Below are 17,865 nucleotides of genomic sequence, written 5' to 3'. Positions count from 1 at the left end.
CCTGGAAGTCACCCGGAGCGGAAGTCTTCTGGCAAGCCTTTGCCAGGCTGGCTGGGTGGGGTGGAAGTTGTATGGGATCGTCTGCCATCAGCACCCTCTGGTGCTCTGAAAGGGAGTGGTGAGGACATGTCTTCACTGCTTTGACTGGTAGTGTTGTCAAAAGAAATTGACAAACACACGTGACTTCAATAATCTTGCATGGAGATGGATACATACATTGATCTTATTTTAAGGCAAAAACCCCTACCTGTGTAGAGAAGGATTCTCAGGACTGTCTTTGAGCAAAATCTATTTTTGGTTATGAAGACATAGATTATTATCATTAATGTTATATGCGTGATTTAATTAGGAAAAGCAACACAGTTCAGGAAGACAAAATCCTTCCATAAATTGAAGCAAATTGAATAAATTGCAGGAGAAATGGGCTGACAAGAATCTTATGAAGTTCAGCAAATAAATGTGAAGTCCTGCACCTGGGGAGGAATAGTATTTGTAGTAATATAGGTGGGGACTGGCTATAAAGCAGCTTTGCAGAGAAGTCCCTGCGGACCCTGATATTCAACAAGCTGAACATGAGCCAGCAGCACACCCTTGCAGCAAAGAAGGTTGGGGTGCATTAGGAAGAGCACTGCCGGCAGGTTGAGGGAGGTGATTCTTCCTCTGCTCAGCCCTGGTGAGACACGTCTGGAGTGCTGGGTCCAGGTCTGGGATCCCCAATATAAGAGAGTCAGGGACACACTGGAACAAGGACAGTGAAGGACCACAGAGAAGATGAAGGGACTGGAGCATCTGACATATGAGGAGAAGCTGAGAGATTTGGGGTTGTTTGACCAAGAGAAGAGAAGGCTCAGGGGAGTTCTGATCAATGTGATCAATACCTGATAGTGCAGCAGGGGAGTAGAGAAGATGGAGCCAAGCTCTTCTCAGTGCAAGGATAAGGGGCACATAGGCAGAAATTAAAATACAGCAAAATCCATTTAAACATATGAAAAAGCTTTTTTTACTGTGAAGGTTGTCAAACACTGGAACAGGTAGCCCAGAGTCACTGTGGAGTCTCCGTCTCTGGAGATATTCAAAACATGACTGGACACAGAGCCAACCTGCTCTGCTTTGAGCAGGGAGAGCGGACTATATGATCTCCAGAGGTCCCTTCCAATCTCAGCTACTCTTTGATTTGCTGAAGAACGTTTTCCTACACTGAAAATATGTGCCACATCCTAGTCCTGAATATATTTGTTATGCATTCCTAAGATATGTTTGGGGTTTTTTTGACAGACTTTTCACCACAGTGATGCAAATGCATTGCCATTATACATTAGGATGTGTAAAATTAATGTAAATATAACTGAGAAGATCAAGAGATTGAATCATATGTCATGTAGGATTCTGGTGAGGTGCTGGCAGGAAAGCAAGCATTGTGGAAGAAGAGTAATTGTCAAATAATGACATGTCAAAGCCCAACTCTACCCAAGTCTAAATCATTTAGTATGTGTCACTGTAGATACCTTGACATGTTTCTTTGGGTCCAGGAAAGAAATGAATAACCCACTGTATCTTGTATATGCAATGCAGGGGGTGATTTGGACAAAATGATGTAATGTTTTTGAAAGCATGACAAGAAAATTAAGGATGAAGAAACTCCAGAATGACTTTTATGAATGAAAAGAACCTGTAATTGCTTTCCATCCCTTGACAGATGTTACTTAAACTGACATACTATATCGTGCAACAAAGCTCACAGGGGAAATACAGGATTATGAGAAGATGTATAAACCACTATCTTTATTGTAAAAGATTCTTTTATTCTTCTCAAAAAAACAAAGAGAGGAGGGATGCCTTTTAGGAAGAACTTGATGTAAATTACTGTAATAATATTTTCAGGAATGTATCAGCACAATTATTCTATTAGAAAGAAAAGAAAGAATGAAGTTAAAAAGAAGGGAGAGCTTTCTGCTGTATCCCAATCCCACACAACCTCTCCCCTTCTCCTCCTGTCATTCTAGCATCTGGGAGGCTTGCCCATTTAATAAAGTGAAAACAAGAAGACTCTCCTGCCGCCTTCTGTGTGGAGAAGTAAAAGAATGGGAAGGGACAGAAATGGTCATTGTCGAGAAATGATAGGTGAAGAAATGAGTGTGCGTTGGCTGCAAATATTCTCAGTTCACCTTGGAGGGAGCTTTACAGCTGTGGGACAGCTGCAGAGAGCACAAGTGTCCAGCCCCCAGCAGTTTTGCTTCTGACTTTGATGGTTCCCTGCTTTCAAGGTATGTGACAAACAGGGGCTGGACACACTGAGAGCAGGAGTGTCTCTCAGGTACCTCAGACCTTCTCCAGAGGTCAGCATTTGGGGCGTCAGTCAGAAGGAAACAAGAAGCCCTCAAGAAAGCAGGGCTTAGTATACGCTCGTACCAACGTGTATGACAAAGCAAGTAGACCACCGTTTTGAACCAAATGAAACATTAAAAGATTCATAAGTTTTGTTCTGAGGTACAGTCTTTAATCATAATGAAGTCTACAGGTGGCAAATGCATAGTTTGTCACAGCTAAGTTCAATTCTGGTATAATGTGTCTAAGTTTCTTGCTCACCCATAGGTCCTTCCATTTTCCTCTACCTGATCTTCGGCATTATATTCAATGTGAAAGCGTCACAGCAGGGTCACTGCATAATCATAGTGGATAGGTAGGGTGTAGCAGTAGACAGATGATAAAGATTTTTCCCCAAAGTCAATACTGGTGTCCGGGGCATATTTTACTAATTTGGTTTTTAATGCATTGCTGATACCTTTTTAAAGGTTTAATATTGATTGATTTTTAATGGCATGGGTGTTCTCTGATGCTGAAGAAGGAAAAGACTCCTTCTTGCTTATTTTTGGTGTGGGGAACATGAGAAATGAAACAAGAAACAAAAAGGCATTTTAAAAAAAGACTTGGAAGTGTTTAACAAAGAACCAGAGAAACAAGTTAACATTTCTTTCTGTTTATCAAATTATGTGAAGTTTCAGTCAAGAAGAGAAATCATTAATTGATGATTTAATAAGTTAAATAAAGTTTCTCTCTGTTTGCCAGAACTTTAAAAAGCATTAACAGCATTAAGGCTCTCTTGCCATTAATCTGGACAGATTTGATACTGATATCCTAAAGCAGCACAAAAAATTGAAATATTTGTCAGTATTAAAATACCTCCAAACATTTCCAGGCCTTTGTATTTGGAAAGTCGCCACTACTTCCATTTCAACAGCCATACTGTGTCTGCTTTGGAGAGACTACTTCTTGACAATTTGCAGAACAGCCTCTAATCGTCTAAGGAAACTCTGGATTGAGATTAGTATCCACAGCAGAAAGGAACCTATGGACCGTACTGTGCTGTGTGTGAGTAATGCTGTGGGCGTTTGTCCAAGCTGAGCAACGAGTGGAATGTACCCCTTCTCAAAGGTACGGGTGGAATACAACATCACTGAAGTGGAAGCGGAGATTGAGTGGAACTGAAGCGAGGGAGAAGTTCACATGTGTGTTTTCCACGTGTATAAAAATGGCTGGCTGTACTTTAAAAGACTGGGAGCTGAGACTTTAATTATTCAGTGCATTTATTTGCTTCTGATGGCATAAATCTATCAACAGCGTGTCACACAAGAAGGCAAAGGAACACTTCCACTTCAAGTCAAATGAAAAAAAAAATCAGCGTATCGATGCTTTTCTATGACACATATAGTGAATTTCTTTGTTTAATTAAACACTTCAGCAAACCAAATACCTGAATTTAAATTGCTGTTTATTATGGCTTCCCCTTGGACACAGGTGAAATGAGAATGGGTTGGCTGGTGAGAGACTGCGTAGACACATGTTTTCCACAGTGACTGGCATTACTAAGCAACCTGATGGAGAGCTGGCAACACCCTGGCAAGCAGGGACGGGGAAGATGAATTATCAGCGAGATTCAGAGGAACTAGTTCAGCGCTGCCCCGCAGCCTGTGGCTGCCGTTTGGGATCACAGACGGCGGCCACCCCACGCGCCTTCGCCCCTCGCTGTGCGCCCCGGTGTCCCTGCGGAGACCCATCCCCACGTTCGGCCTGCCGGGTTCCACATGCGTTTCCCACCGTGCCGAGAGGGAGAGGAACGGGAGGGGGAGCTCTCGCCGCGGCCGCCGCGCCGCGCCGGGCTGGGCCGGGCCGGGCAGGGATGCTGCGGGCACCGGGCCGGGGGGCTCGGCCCCCGCCCCCCACGGGGCAGCGCGACCGCCGCAGGGATTACCCCGGCCGTCCCGGTTTTGCCTCTGGAAACCGCCACGTGCTCCCCAGCGTGCCCACCGAGTGCCGCTTGTTTGGTGCCCTCGCCTCTCCAAACCTTTTTGCTTTAAAGCCGTCGGTGCCGCTTACATATTTACCAGCTGGAAAAATCAGGCCTGCGTGTTTATCTTGTCCCCTCTGGTAGGCAATCAGAGGAAGAAATATTAAAGAATATTAAAGAGAGTTGCACTTTAATAAAGACCAGATTGAAGAATTTAGTCATAGCAAAGTGTTGCTTTTGCATTACCTAAAAAGCAACTCTGGTTAAGTGGGTAGGTGTCCTTTTAAAACCTCAAAACGCTAATAAATAGGAATATGAATAATAGAATCTAAAATAAACCCGGGGTGATTTAGTTTAGGCAATTTACCTACACCTGTCATTTTTTGAACGATACTTGTTTTTCAGAAATCCAAATTACTGTGCTTGCGAAAATCCAAGCACAAATTCAGAGCTGGAAATGCAAAGCCATGCTAAAACAGAAATACAGAGCTTGGCAAAGCGCCTTGGGAGTAAGACATGTGCCTGGGCAATGGAAGGAAAAGCACAGGTTCCTGCTGTGACTCAGATACCGCAGGGACCTGAACCTCAGTCTTGCAGGTGACTCAGTGACCACTGAAAGGCAGATCCTGTGGCTTTTTTCTTCCGAACTTTGAAAGTAACCAATGAGCTAACAAAACCAAACCAAACCAAACCAAAAAACAACCAAGAACCCCCCCCCCAAACCAACCCCAAACCCTTGAACAGGCAAGACAGTGAGAAACTTGCTCTATTGCACTGTGGTTAGAGCACACACTCATCGTGGTAAGCCCAATTTGCAGTTCCTACTTCTTTTTGAGATGAGTTAAAATAAGGCACAGGAAGCTTTTTTTTCCCCTCACATTGAAAAATCTTATTTTTGCTTTGAACAAGAATGGAAACATATTTTGAAAACCCTGCATGTTCTTTCTTTAAGAGTGTGGGATTCTTGCTCTCCAATGCACACTATATGATAGATTGATTTAAAATCACATTGGAAATTTCACAAGGAAATCGATCTCATTAAACTCAGTAGCAAAATCTTCACTGATTTCCACAGGATCAGGATTTCATCCTTGGCTGAAAACTGCTTACTGATACCACATTCCCCAGTATCTCTCTCTGGCAGAATGAATGCGAGCAGCCCTACTGGTCCAATCAGCCACCTTTATTCACCTAATTTAAGATGTTTGCAGAATCCATATTGAGCACTACTGCACCAAGTTTCTTTACCAAAAATACAGGTTTTCACACAGGAAATATGTGCTGTCACAGTTCAGTAAATGTATTTAATGTTAGGGTCTCGGTAATGTAAATACCAGATTTATTTTCTTATAACTTTATGGAGATGTTCAGATCAATGCCGTTGTACGATTGACAAATGTATGGTTTCCATAGATTCTGATATTCTGCTTCCCCTTATGAGTTCATGAGCTACCATTAAAACCTGAAAGCGTTCCTTTTTCTTAGTCATTCCCTCCCCAGTAACAAGTGGAATAATTAGGCAGTTTCCAAAACTTATTTCGGTACCTATGATGCATGTCAGATAACGTGTCAGAGCACCCTGAATGCATGAACTTCTGTGTTGACAGTTGATGGTCCTCCATATGCTATCGCTAGAAGAACTTCCTGAGAATATGTAATATAATAATATGCAATATATAAAGGTAATAACAGCTCTAGAAAAGTAGGAATCGTGACTGTTATAGTTTACCTGTCCAATTAAATGACAGAGACTGGCCAAATTAAAAAAATGAATTTATTAAAGCAAGCGACAAGTAAGCAAAACAGCGCTGGGCGGCCAGGGAGTCTCCTGTTCCACCAATGGCGTGCACTCATTTCCCGGAAGACACTGGTTTTATACCCTTCGTCTTCCAGTATATGTGTCTTCTTTAGTGGTGCATTCTGCGTCTGTGCGGCTTGTTGCTAAGGGGGTCGTTCGCTGCCTTCCTCCTGGTGGTCGTGGAGATGAAGGCTCCTTGTCTTCATGAGTCCTCCACCCCTCTCAAGTTTCAGGCCCCAACTCCCTCTCTTTCTCAAGTTTCAGACCCCAACTCCCTCTCTTTCTCAAGTCTCTTTAGCATTCCTGCATATCGTGTTTACATAGCTGGATGCTTGTGACTGACCTTGCATGCTTCACGTAAGTTTCCATTATTCTGCCAAAGTCTGATGAACAAACAGTTCACAATTTATCACAATGACAGTTGCAGAAATCATCTGCTGTCAGATGAAAAGATGTTACTATTAGGACACAGAGAGGTAGAACGTTTGTATCCATCACAAGCCTGTGTTAGATACTGAGAAAACCAGGATGTGCCCTACGACCATGGCTTTCATCTGGTGGTTGGTGAGGTACTGGGGGACTGGCAGCTAGTTTTCAGGAGTTTGGCAGAAGTAGCTAAGAAAAGTGAGCCTACTGTCACTGTCAGGAGGCATGAGTTCACATCTCCATTCAAAAGCATTTTGGAAAAATACTGGGGAAAAAATCCTAACTGAAAGCCACTGTTTTTGGTGATCAAGAAGTGAAGATCAGCATTTAGAATTGGTAGCAAGAGGGGTGGGAAGTCCTTCAATTTGCAGCCAAACCAACCATCGTTAGGCAGGAAAACTGGAGTGACAGATTTTATCCTGAAGGCATTCATTTTGGTGTACTCACTGTCACCTGCTGAAGACAGTTCACAACATTTGGGCTTGCAAATACACTCTCCAAAGCCTCTTTCCAATATTAAAGGAAGTTCTGTTTATGCTGGGAGTTCAGGATTATTTTTTTTGTCAGATTATCATCTCAATCTGTTAAATTTATGTAGCAAACCAGTGCTTTATTGCAATATATATGGTAAGTATTGGGAAGCAGTCTTTGGATGTTTCACTGAACGAGAACCATTTGAGGCAATACTCTCTTTAGTAGAAATTCTAAGGTTTTCATTAAAACTCTGCCATCAGCCCTACAGGGAGACTAGAGTTATGTCCCTAACACAAGAATTAATTTTGCCTTTTTCTTTACAACGACTTCAAGTGTCAGCAAGGTGGTGGCGGTTCAAAGCAGAATAGTTGTCTGAGGTCGGCTTGCTTTTTCCAGCTAAAGGTTTCAGAGCTCTGAGGCTACATGAGACTGTGTTTATAAACAGCTTCCCCTTGCACTATCTGTCTTGCCCCTACTGTGCGAGAGAACACATTGAGATTCTGGGAATATCTCCTGTACTTGATAAGAGCTCCACCGTACCGCTTTATTTATGCTAGAATACAGGGAACAAAACATAAAGAGGAGGTTGCTGGAAGAATATGGGGAACAAAACATAAAGAGGAGGTTGCTGGAGGTGGTGGGGCACAGGAGGAGGGAGGCTTCCCTGTTAAGCACCACCCTTTGGAGGTTACCTGTAGAGCCGCAAGTTAGTTTCCCCAAGTTTCAGAACTCACTGTACTTTAAAATATTACAGGCAAGTAAAAAATAAATCTTGGTTGCTTCTGATGCTCGCTGCTGGTGAGTCTGAGGCCAGACCTTGTGTTCCTGGGGTGCCGGAACAGACCGAGCCCACAGCACGACCCCCGGAACAGACCGAGCCCACAGCACGACCCCCGCCGTGGCTGGCTCCTGTGGCCCCTCGCCACCGGCGCAGCGTTCTTAAGTGTTTGTGTGAGGTCCTGCTGCTCTGAAAAACAACGATCGGGATCTGTTTCCCCCCAATATCTGCTCGATTCTTTCAGGCAGCAGCAAGGGGAGTGGCAGCACCTTCGCATCACACCGGCCGTGACCTTACCGTGCTGTAGGATTTTACAGGCTGAGGTCTGGTTGCTGTCTCACCCCTGGATGCTTGCTGCCCTAACAGCTAAGGCTATGCAAAATCCCAGTTTCTCCCTACGCTTTCGATGCCACGGGGGAAAACGTGCTCCCTGTCTCTGATTGCTCTGCCACCTGAAGCAGCCAAGCAAGGCTCATTTTAGTCATGAAGTGAGCAGAGGAGTAGCGCTCAACTTTTCGTACTGAAAAATGTCAGTGATTTAGGCTTCAGAAACAGAGAATGCAAATTAGACATTGTTGCACGCGAAACGAACTTATCTTTGACAGGCTAAACAGAGATTTATATGGGGAGCCTACTCATACCCACATGGAACGCAGTTTATCTTTTGACTGCGGGGCGGGTTTTTCTTTTCTTTTTTTTTCTTTTTTTTTTTTTTTCTTCCCCCAATGTGTAATTTTAAGGTGTACCGCAGTCATAATGAGAACCCCCGTACAATTACCATTTTGACTAACGGAACAATGGACAGCCCCGTAGCGTGCTGTATTGTCTCGGGTAATTGGGGGCTGCCGGGGAGCGGGAAAGCACAACCAGGAATAATCAATGCGCATCCCCACGGTGCGCTGTAACCCGGCACCGCGCCGCCGTCCCACAGCCCGTCCGTCCGCGCCTGAGGGAACAACGGGAGTCAGGAAACCCCGGCGCGGCGGGGAGCCCCGTCTGACAGCGGCGGGGCCGGGCCGGGGCCGGGGGGCCGGGGGCAGGCCGGGCGGACCCCCCGCGTGTGCGTGGGGGCTCACGGCCCCCCTCCCCCATCCCGGCTGGGGGCGGGGGCGCGCCGCCCCCTCCTCTCCGCTCCGCTCCGCCCGGTGCTCGGCGCGGCCGCCCCCACCCCCCCCCACCCCCCCCACCCCCGGCTCCCATGGCGGCCAGCGGCGGCCGATTCGGTGCCGGCAAGCCCCGCCCGCCGGCGGGCCGAGGCCGGCCTCCCCCTTCCCTCCGCCGCCCCCTCCGCGGCAGCCCGCCAGCAGCGCCACAGCAGGCGCGGGGCCGGCTCGCTCCGCGCTGCCTCTCGCCCGCTCGCCCCGCCGCCCCGCCGCGCCGCGCCGCGCCGCTCCCATGCAGGCCGGCGGCGAGGCAGAAGATGGCTGACTCGCCGGGGCACCCGCGCCCCTGCCCGCCCGCGCCCCCCGCCCGCCCGCCGCCGCCGCCGCGCTCCCCCCGGGCCCTCCGCGGCGCCGCCTGCCACCACTGAGAGCCGCCGCCGCCGCCCCCCCGCGCCCCTCCCGGCCCCCCCAGAGCACCAGCAGCCATTTCATCTCCACCACCAAGTAGGCGCAAAAAATGGCAGAAATGGAGAAAGAAGGGAGACCTCCCGAAAATAAAAGGAGCAGGAAGCCGGCTCACCCGGTGAAACGGGAGATCAACGAGGAGATGAAGGTAGGTGCCTGTGATGGGGAAGGGAGCGGGGGTCCCCCCCGCCCCCCTGCGTGGAAATCAAATAAGAAAGGATCTCTTGTCATTTTTTTTTTTTTTGTAGGATGCACTGAATGTGTCTCAACTCCGCCTCCTGGGCTGAAAACAGAGACGAATTCACACAGGCTGCAAATCCTGTTCATTGACCAGCTTTATTTATTTTTTTAAAATAACTCTCCCTCGTTGGGCTTTTAAGCTCCTTGGGTGCCAGTGATGAGCCTCCCTGCCCCCCGCCCCCCCGCCCCCCCCCCCCCAGCCATCCCCTCAGGTGGCAGGGAAGCCCTTAAAGTTAGGAAAGAAGGGGACCCCTCTTAAACTATGTATTTCTCTCCTTTTCCAATAGCCAGCTGCAACTGTGTAATTAAATTGTCAAAGTGAAATGTTACAGTCTGAGCCGCGCATCGCTCCCGCACTTGGGAGCACCGCGCATCCGCTCCCCGCCGCCTCCGCCGCGCCGCGCTCCGCTCCGCTCCGCTCCGCCGCCGGCGCCGCGAGCCGCCGCGAGCCGCGAGCCGCCTTTGCTGGAAGCGCGTTTATCGCGCGGGCGGCTGTCCTGCATGACAAGAACCGGGGCCGGTCCAGCTGTGCGTAGCGCTTGAGGCAGCCGCTCCAGATGTTAGGATGGCTGTGACTGCACAAAAATTGTTATTTGGGGACTTTCTTTATCATTTGGGTCGCTGCTCCGGGCTCGACCGGTCCAATTTTTCTTTTTTTTTTGCGCCTGTTTTCCACGTCTGTTCCATATCCGTTTGTTTTACATCTCTGATTCCCCGAAGTTGGGAACAGCGTATTGTGAGACTTCAGCTGAACTTGTTGTTGTTTAATGTGCAGATAAAGTGACTAAAACGGCGTAGTCTGGTTATGAGATAAAGCTGCGGACGTTTCTTTTGAATATGTCATTTATTAAAAGGCTGATTGTAAGTGGAGGACTGCCTGGAAAATGTCACACATTCACATAGTATGTATGCTACTACATAGGCGAATATAGGAGTATGTGTGATGCCTAGTGAAAACATCTTTGCTTTCCAGAGCATTGATCTCCCCGTGTAAAATTAAACAGGAATGCACAATCCCCTCCCCTCGCCCCTCTTTTGCACACCACTGATTTTGGTTAGGTGCCCTTTCCTGCCTAAGGCAGGCATTCTTGCTCCTGCTGCCTGCGTAATGAGTGTGTACACAGTTCTGCGTGCACATCGACTGGAAACGTGGACAAGAGTAGTATTAGGGAAACAGGCACAATAACGTGTTGGTGCATCTCTTTGGAAACAAACCATACTAGTTCAAAGTCCCGAGGAGCGGTATGGTTATTTGTGAGATATATATGGCACATCCTACCTTCAGAGAGGGCTCTGTGCAGGCACCAAAGGACAAGAGTCATGGCTCATTGAAATCCCACATAGTTTTGAGGACTGCAGGGGTCTGTGGTATAGGACATTGGCCCCGTAGAGCATCGCCTAATGCAATCTATATGGATTGCAGCTTTTAAGTTTCATAGGTTCTAGAATTACAAATTAGCTAATTTTAATCAAAACATGTGAAATGTTATCCTGGCTGGATATAAAGGCTGACTGTGCTGCATCCTCTGGGTTTGTTTTGTTTACTTTGGCTGCAGGCACACTCAGCGGTTTGGGAGATAGTTGTTCTTCTACAGTATAACAGATGTTTGTCTGAAAGGGTGAGGAAGAAACAAAAACAACATTGTGTGAAGGAGAAAAATTACACAATTTTAAACTAATGCTTTGGTACTGAGCATTGGTGTTAACCTTCATGTAGAGAGTTTCCCTTTTTTGATTATGGGTAGCTGCTGCTTAAGGTCAGAATCCTCAAGATTTCAGCTGACTTAAAAATTAAAGGGGGTTAGAAACGGCATTTTGAACCAATGTGATTTCTGGTCAAGAATGAGGTAGCTGATGGCAGAACCTTTCACAAAAGACAGGCCACCTTTCGGTGTAAACTATGCTATATATGCCATGTATTTTTAGTAGGACAGTTGGCTGCTATCACCCAAGAAGGGGAAGGAGAAGGGGGGGGGGGGAGTAAAAAAGTGGCTTGAATTTTTGACCGTTGAGGAAAGTTTAAATCCTGTGGCAATCATTTACTCTTTTTTTCTTTACCAATGAATTAAGACCTCTGGTTGCTCTTCATAAACCTGAGGAATACAATAATGTAACAAATTGGTTACACTGTGCAAAATGTTTGCAGTGAAATGACAGAGGGAGCACAATGTGCCCTTGTGTAGGTTCATATCTGTAATGTTCAAACAGGCTGACTGTTTCCCTTCATCTGAACTGCTTTCATCTGGACCAGTGTAAAATAAGCTCTGGTAAGTAATCACGGCAGAGCAGAAAGAAAGGAATGTATACAGCAATAGACAGCCTAAGCTGTAAAAACTGTAACCCGAGTATCAGCAGAAGATCAGATATCAAGGCTTTAAGGTAGGGGAAATGAAAGAGATGAAGGGGAGGAAAAGACGAGAGAGGGAATGGAAAAGTCAGCTTGGAAAGTGAAGGAGAAGTAGGAGGGCCCCCTCAGGGAAATTTGGCTCAGGGATTAGGGAATTTTATCATGGTGTACAGTGACCTACTCAGGTTTCAGCCCACGTTGCATCGAATTGCCTCCCTTTGCTAGCAGAAAAGACTGGTGTATATGTGTTGGTTTTTTTGGTGTGGGTTTTTTTTTTTTCCCTTTGGATAATAGAAAGGCCATTGGTACAAGTGTCTATTTTATGTACAGCAAATGCAGGGCACTATGAATGAGCAATAAAATTACCTCATCACAGAGACTTTCCTTCAAGACTTGCTGTTTGATACAGCCAGATATTTACTCAAGAAGAATCACAACACCTAAATTCTTGGTTTGGTGTCTTCCAACAGTACTGTCACAGCTCGGTTTTAACATGACTGGATGGGTATTCAGGTTGCTTGCTCTTTCCCTATGCCAGATATTAAGTTACATTTTTGTTATCGCTAACCTAATGTACATGATGGTTATAACAAATTTTAATTTGATACAATGTTGTGTGCAAAAAGTACACGACTCTGCACAGTTTTCTGATATTACATTTCAATGAAAAATATATGCAGGAGGAACTGTTTTGTTACACCGTGACCTTTGCAGCCTCTCATTCTTTTTCCTAGTTTTGTTTTTTTTTTCTTCAGATGATACTTTCCATTTTTTTTCTTCCAGAGGTAGCATTGTTCACCTCACGCTTTGGAAGAAGAGCGGTAGTTATTCTGAAATTCAGTTCAGTGCCATTTCTCACTCGCTGATGAGTGACAGGACACCTGATAGATCCAAAGCTATCATAATCAGAGAACCCAGTACTATTTTAGGACCAAAATACTGTTTACAGTTTAATTGATGAAAGCACTCATCAAGGCGCAGTGGTGGCTTCCCCATCCCTCCCTCCTCAGCTTATTTCGCTTTGCCATCCTGCTGCCAGGCAGCAGTGCTGCTCAGGAGGAACAGTGAGCTGCTCCACACGGTTGTGAAATGGAGTTGCATCCAGTACTGGATTGCACTGGAAGTTCTCCTGAACAAACAAGACAATGTATCCGCATGTCTCTGTCAGTTGAAAGGCGAGCAATTAATTTGTGCTGTAATTTCACAGGGTTGCTCCATGTGCCCAGGGAGTTTACCATCTATAAATATTCTCAATAACTAATTTGTATCTAAAATTGGGCTTCGTTCCTGATGCCTAGAGCTTAAGACAGCCCCATCTGTTATAGTTTAATAGTAAACTCATCAGAAGATCTTTCAGTTTAGTGTTTTAATACTCCCTGTTTGGCATTGAAAAGTACTACTGTCAGAAGGAGGAAAGCAGTGAAGCAGGCGTAGCAGCCCCGTGCCTGGAGCGAGCCAGATTGCTCTGAGCATTCAGAAGATTCCAAGGAAACTCCTCCCTTCTCTCCTGAAAGGCAAAAAATGTCTTTGGGAAAGTGGAAAAGCAGACAGACTTTATCAGTTGTACTATTTCAGGAGCCTGAGGTGGAGGAGGTTTTCTTGCGGAGCCTGCGTGGACGGAGTTCTGTGGGATGGCTGCAAAGGGAGCTGTGTTGCCTGCACAGGGAGCCTACCTGCCTGTGCAGGGCAGAAGCAGTGCTTCCCCAAACACAGCGGGTGTTGCAGAACCAAACGCGTACATGAGAGGACAAAGGAAATTAAAGCATCAAGAAATGTTGCTTTCCGATGTCATAAAGGTCTAACTGTAAAATTCAATATGGCGACGATGTAAATAAGCAAAGAAAGTGAGGGCCGGAAAAAAAAAATAAATTCGAGTTTGCGTTGTGACTGTAGAAACATTTTTATTTCCTCGGTGCAGTGAAAGTGAAAAGTGAATTTGTGGGGCTGTGACCGAGTGGGTTGTGCAGGCAAGGAAATGGAATGGAGCCACTGTGCTTCCTCCCAGATCTGAAATAAACATTCAGCAGTAAAACCTAGAAGAAAATGAGTCTGACAGACTTATTCTCCCCTGCGTTTCCTGCCTCCGTGTTTGCCAGGCCTCGTTCAGTGAAGCCAGGCTTTGCCCCCTGTGAATAAGGTTCATAGAGAAGGAAAGGTAAGAGGTCTAAGATGGAAAGAGAAGCATGGCTTAGCTTCAGAATATATTAATTAGCAAAGATTTGGGAAAATGATGCATTGCATTGTAAAAAAATCAAGGTGTAGGTGTACCATTACGATGAAATGAATCCTAAAGCGGGAGTAAATGTGATTATGTTTTTACTGCCTAGCATATAAGTCAGTCACAAAGGAGAGGAACCACAGTCTGGCGAGTCAACACACTCTTCTTCATCTTTCCCCTGAATAGGAAGCAAATTCAAGTCAAAATACCAATGAGCATAATAGTTAGTTAGTTTTCCTGGCCCTTCCAGGCAGGAGGATATTTCTGTATAGTACAAGAATAGAGAAATCATACAGTTAAAACATGCAAATTGCCCTGCAGTGGTGATAAGTGGTTTGGGACTTAGCAGGGGGCAAAAAAAGAATTGCTGTCGATTAGGAAGGGAGGGCTTTGGCAGTGTTGTGTGACTGGGGCCACTGGAGCATTTTTGGGCCAGTTTCTTTGGCAGGGATGTGGTGGTTGTGCTGCAGCCGTGGCAAATACCCTGGCAGTTGGGCAGCTGTGGTGGTGCGCTGGCAGCTAGAGGGGTGCGGGAGATTTGGCTCCAGTGGGATGTTAACTGGCTGCCTGAGTGTGCTGGCAGCTGAAGAGGTCATCAGTCTTTCCACCACAGCCTCGGGAGCCTGGCTGCTTTGTGCACGCACGGAGGCGAAGCGTGGCGTGGCGGTGTGATCATGGAAGTGTGTGGCTCAGGGTGTCTGTGCTGGTCTTCACAGCTCTGATGCTGGCTCACGCTGGGAGCTGCACCAGGGATCAGTCTCTTGGTTTCCCCCCAGGGGACTGAGTGTTGCCTCTCTGGTAGGGTGATGTTAGCTTCTGTCCTGTAATCCAGTGGGATTTGCTCTGGGCTCAAGGATCCCTGCTTAACAGTGTGATTGCTGACTTGGGATTTTACTGATAATGGACAAGGTTTTCCCTGATGTGCTGGTTTTTCACATCATCCCAGGCCTTCGGCAGGGCTGTGGGGTTAGGGTGGCAGCCTCCATCTTGAAGACCCTTCATATCCCTTTGGGGAATGAGTCTGAAAGTAGGCATGGACTAGCTCAGTGCCTCTGCTGTCCTGTTCCTGCAAAAGCATGGAATCACAGCTCCTTGCACATCCTCCATCTGGTCATCCACACTTGCCTTCACATCTCCCTGGGCTTTGGCAGGCCCATCATCTCTCAGTTCAGCTGGTTCCTCTCTAGCCTGCTTCATCACTGCTTCTTCTGCTCTCCTGCTCCAGCCTCGGGTCCCACATTCTTTCTTTTCTCAAGCACTGTTGTTACAATTGTCACCCTTCCTTTCACTAAGCCTTTGGAGCTTGTACATCTTTCAGTGAGGTTCTGCTCTGCATGTACAGGTTAGTATTGATTGACTTGCTTCCTTTCCTTAAGTTCATTGAGCACTGGGCTTTTTTGCCTCTTCCCCCCCTCCCTCCCCCCCTTTTTATCCTCCCCTCTGCATTCAGACAGAGAAAAAATGTCTTATCTCATCGTTTGTGTTTTGACTATTGCCACCATGCTTGGTCTTTATAAAGCCCGTTTTGTTACCGTATCTAGGACATAAGCTGTGTGACCATCATCTTGACTGAGAGTGTGTTGGATATTGCTGCAAATGGGTATTGTAGTCAGGAGTCTGAGGGAAGGTGACGCTGTAGTTCTGTGGATGCATGTCTATACAAGAGAGTTAGTGTGCAAGAAAACATTTCTCAGCTTTGACCTCAGCTTGCTAGGGATGTCCTCTTGGTTTGCTGTGTATATAAAGTGCTGTGTAATGAAGCCCCAGCTGTTAGCCTCTGAGAGAATAGTATTAAGAGTGATCAACGTCATTGTAATAGGTGAGACAAATTATGAAGGAGAATGGCTTAATTGTTTTTTTTTATCCAAGCATCCTTGTTGAGAAATCACAGTGTTAAAAAGGTGCTTGTTACTGATAATATGCAACCTCATCATACTCCCACTGAAGTTAGTTAGGAAAGACCTGGGTGATTATTTTTTTTTTAAGAGTCAAGTCTCTACGATGGGTAATTTAAAAATCAAATGTGTTCTTTGTCCTTATGAGCGTTCATTTTTGTGTGTCACTCATCATGGATAGTAAAAATGAGACTTGAAAGAAAGGCACTTAAAACTTTGTGCCATTACAAACCCAAGCATCACTTTGACTAGATTCTGGAGAGACACACACATGTATGAATTTTCAGAAAGAAAGAAACATATATACAGCCTTGCTTACTTATTCCTTGACAAGTAATTAGAAATTACTCATTGCCTGAGTTGATCAACAGTGCAAATAAAACACAAAGCATCCACAGGAGGCAAATTTAGAGCTACTCAATTAATTTGGTTACATGGGGTTTAAGTCAGGAAGACTTTGTCAATTTGTCTCTACCTTGCTAGATTAGTCTCTAGGGCCACATCTCCATAGCTGAAATCTAGCAAAGCAAGGGAAGGTAGCAGAGCTTGCTTTTGGGCCTCCATGGACCCCTTTGGGTCATTCTGGGTGAGCTGCAGTGGCAAGGTTTCACTCCCCATTCCCACATAATTTCGTTGTTGGATTCCCATGGGTTAGAGACAGGGTTAGTGCATTGGGAGTTTCAGTGCCAAAGACATGTTTTCTAAAAAGCTAAAAAAACCCCCACCCAACAACCAACTTCAGAAAGATTTCCCTTTTTTGCTAGTATTTAAAACACTTGCAACACTGCATCATTCAAATGAGAGTTTAAATGTATATTGTAGAAATGAATGTAGGTGTTAGCCACACTACACTGTATTGTACTTGTTGCAAACTGTAGTAGTGGCATACCTCAGATGTAACAGGCTGTTGTGCTTTTAATGCTGACACTAGAGGTAAAGGTGGAACAATGTAGTGTTTTCTGGCAATTCGGGGCTGCACGGGACAGCCACGGCATCAAGACTTCCAGCAGGAGGCCAAGTGAAAATGAAAGAGGGGAAAAGACCAAGGGAAATTAACGCTCCAGGGTCCAGGGTCTGCTGTGGGTTTTTGTTTTGGTTTTTCTTTTCCTGAAATGTGTGTTCGTAGCACAGTTACACAGATGATACTCCTGGAAGAGTATAAACTGCTTGCGTTTATTGCTTGTAGCTGCTTTACAGTGCTCCTTGAGTGACAGGAACACCTATACAATCTGGTGTGATGAATGAGCCAGGAGCAGTGCAGTGCTGTGATGTTCTGGGGCAGAGTGCCTGCTGTAGCTTCGAATTCGGAAGCAATTATCATCTGATTAATTTTATTTATTTATTTAAATGACTGGAGAATTGCTGTGTTCCATCATTAGATTTGCTCCCACTCAAAAATTAAGCTAGAGCAGTTACTAGACAAAATCTAGCAACCTGCAAATTTGACACGTACCATTTGTTTTGAATTGGTGTGCTCTCTTCATTCCTTTACTGGTAGCCAGAGTCCCAGGAGACAGTCCTTATCAGGAGTGTTATTTTAGATGTCAGGATCTTAAAGGAAAATGAAGTTTGGAATTTGTTTTAAAAGAGTGATAAAAAAAAATATATGCAGAGACCAAATAGAAAAGCTTTGTGTGTGGCTTTTTTTTTTTGTTTTATAGTTGTCATGCTACTTTAAATTGATCTTTGCCATCGCAGTAATTCATTAGCTGGTTTCATTTGGTGGTTTCTTAAACCCATAGCCTGTAGACCTCCATGGCACTGTTTGGTTTCAGAAAGCTTTGTTGCCTGGCTGTAGATTTCTTAACTTACTCCACTAAATCTCCTGGCCCAGTA

General features: G+C 45.7%; 1 protein-coding gene across 4 annotated transcripts in view; it reads left to right on the top strand.

The window, feature by feature from the left end:
* Positions 1–9,035: 9,035 nt before the first annotated feature.
* The window catches only part of SOBP (sine oculis binding protein homolog), a 118,973-nt gene continuing 110,143 nt past the window's right edge, over positions 9,036–17,865 (top strand). For all 4 annotated transcript variants that reach the window (XM_056343678.1, XM_056343677.1, XM_056343675.1 and 1 more), the window contains exon 1: positions 9,036–9,477. In XM_056343678.1, the coding sequence (XP_056199653.1) occupies positions 9,382–9,477 (96 nt within the window). In that variant the 5' untranslated portion in view covers positions 9,036–9,381. The remainder of the gene's footprint in view (positions 9,478–17,865) is intronic.

Source organism: Falco biarmicus, chromosome 6 (genome assembly GCF_023638135.1).
Source record: "Falco biarmicus isolate bFalBia1 chromosome 6, bFalBia1.pri, whole genome shotgun sequence".
Lineage (NCBI taxonomy): Eukaryota > Metazoa > Chordata > Aves > Falconiformes > Falconidae > Falco > Falco biarmicus.
The sequence above is the reverse complement of the archived record's forward strand: the minus strand, read 5'-3'. Positions and strand labels throughout refer to the sequence as shown.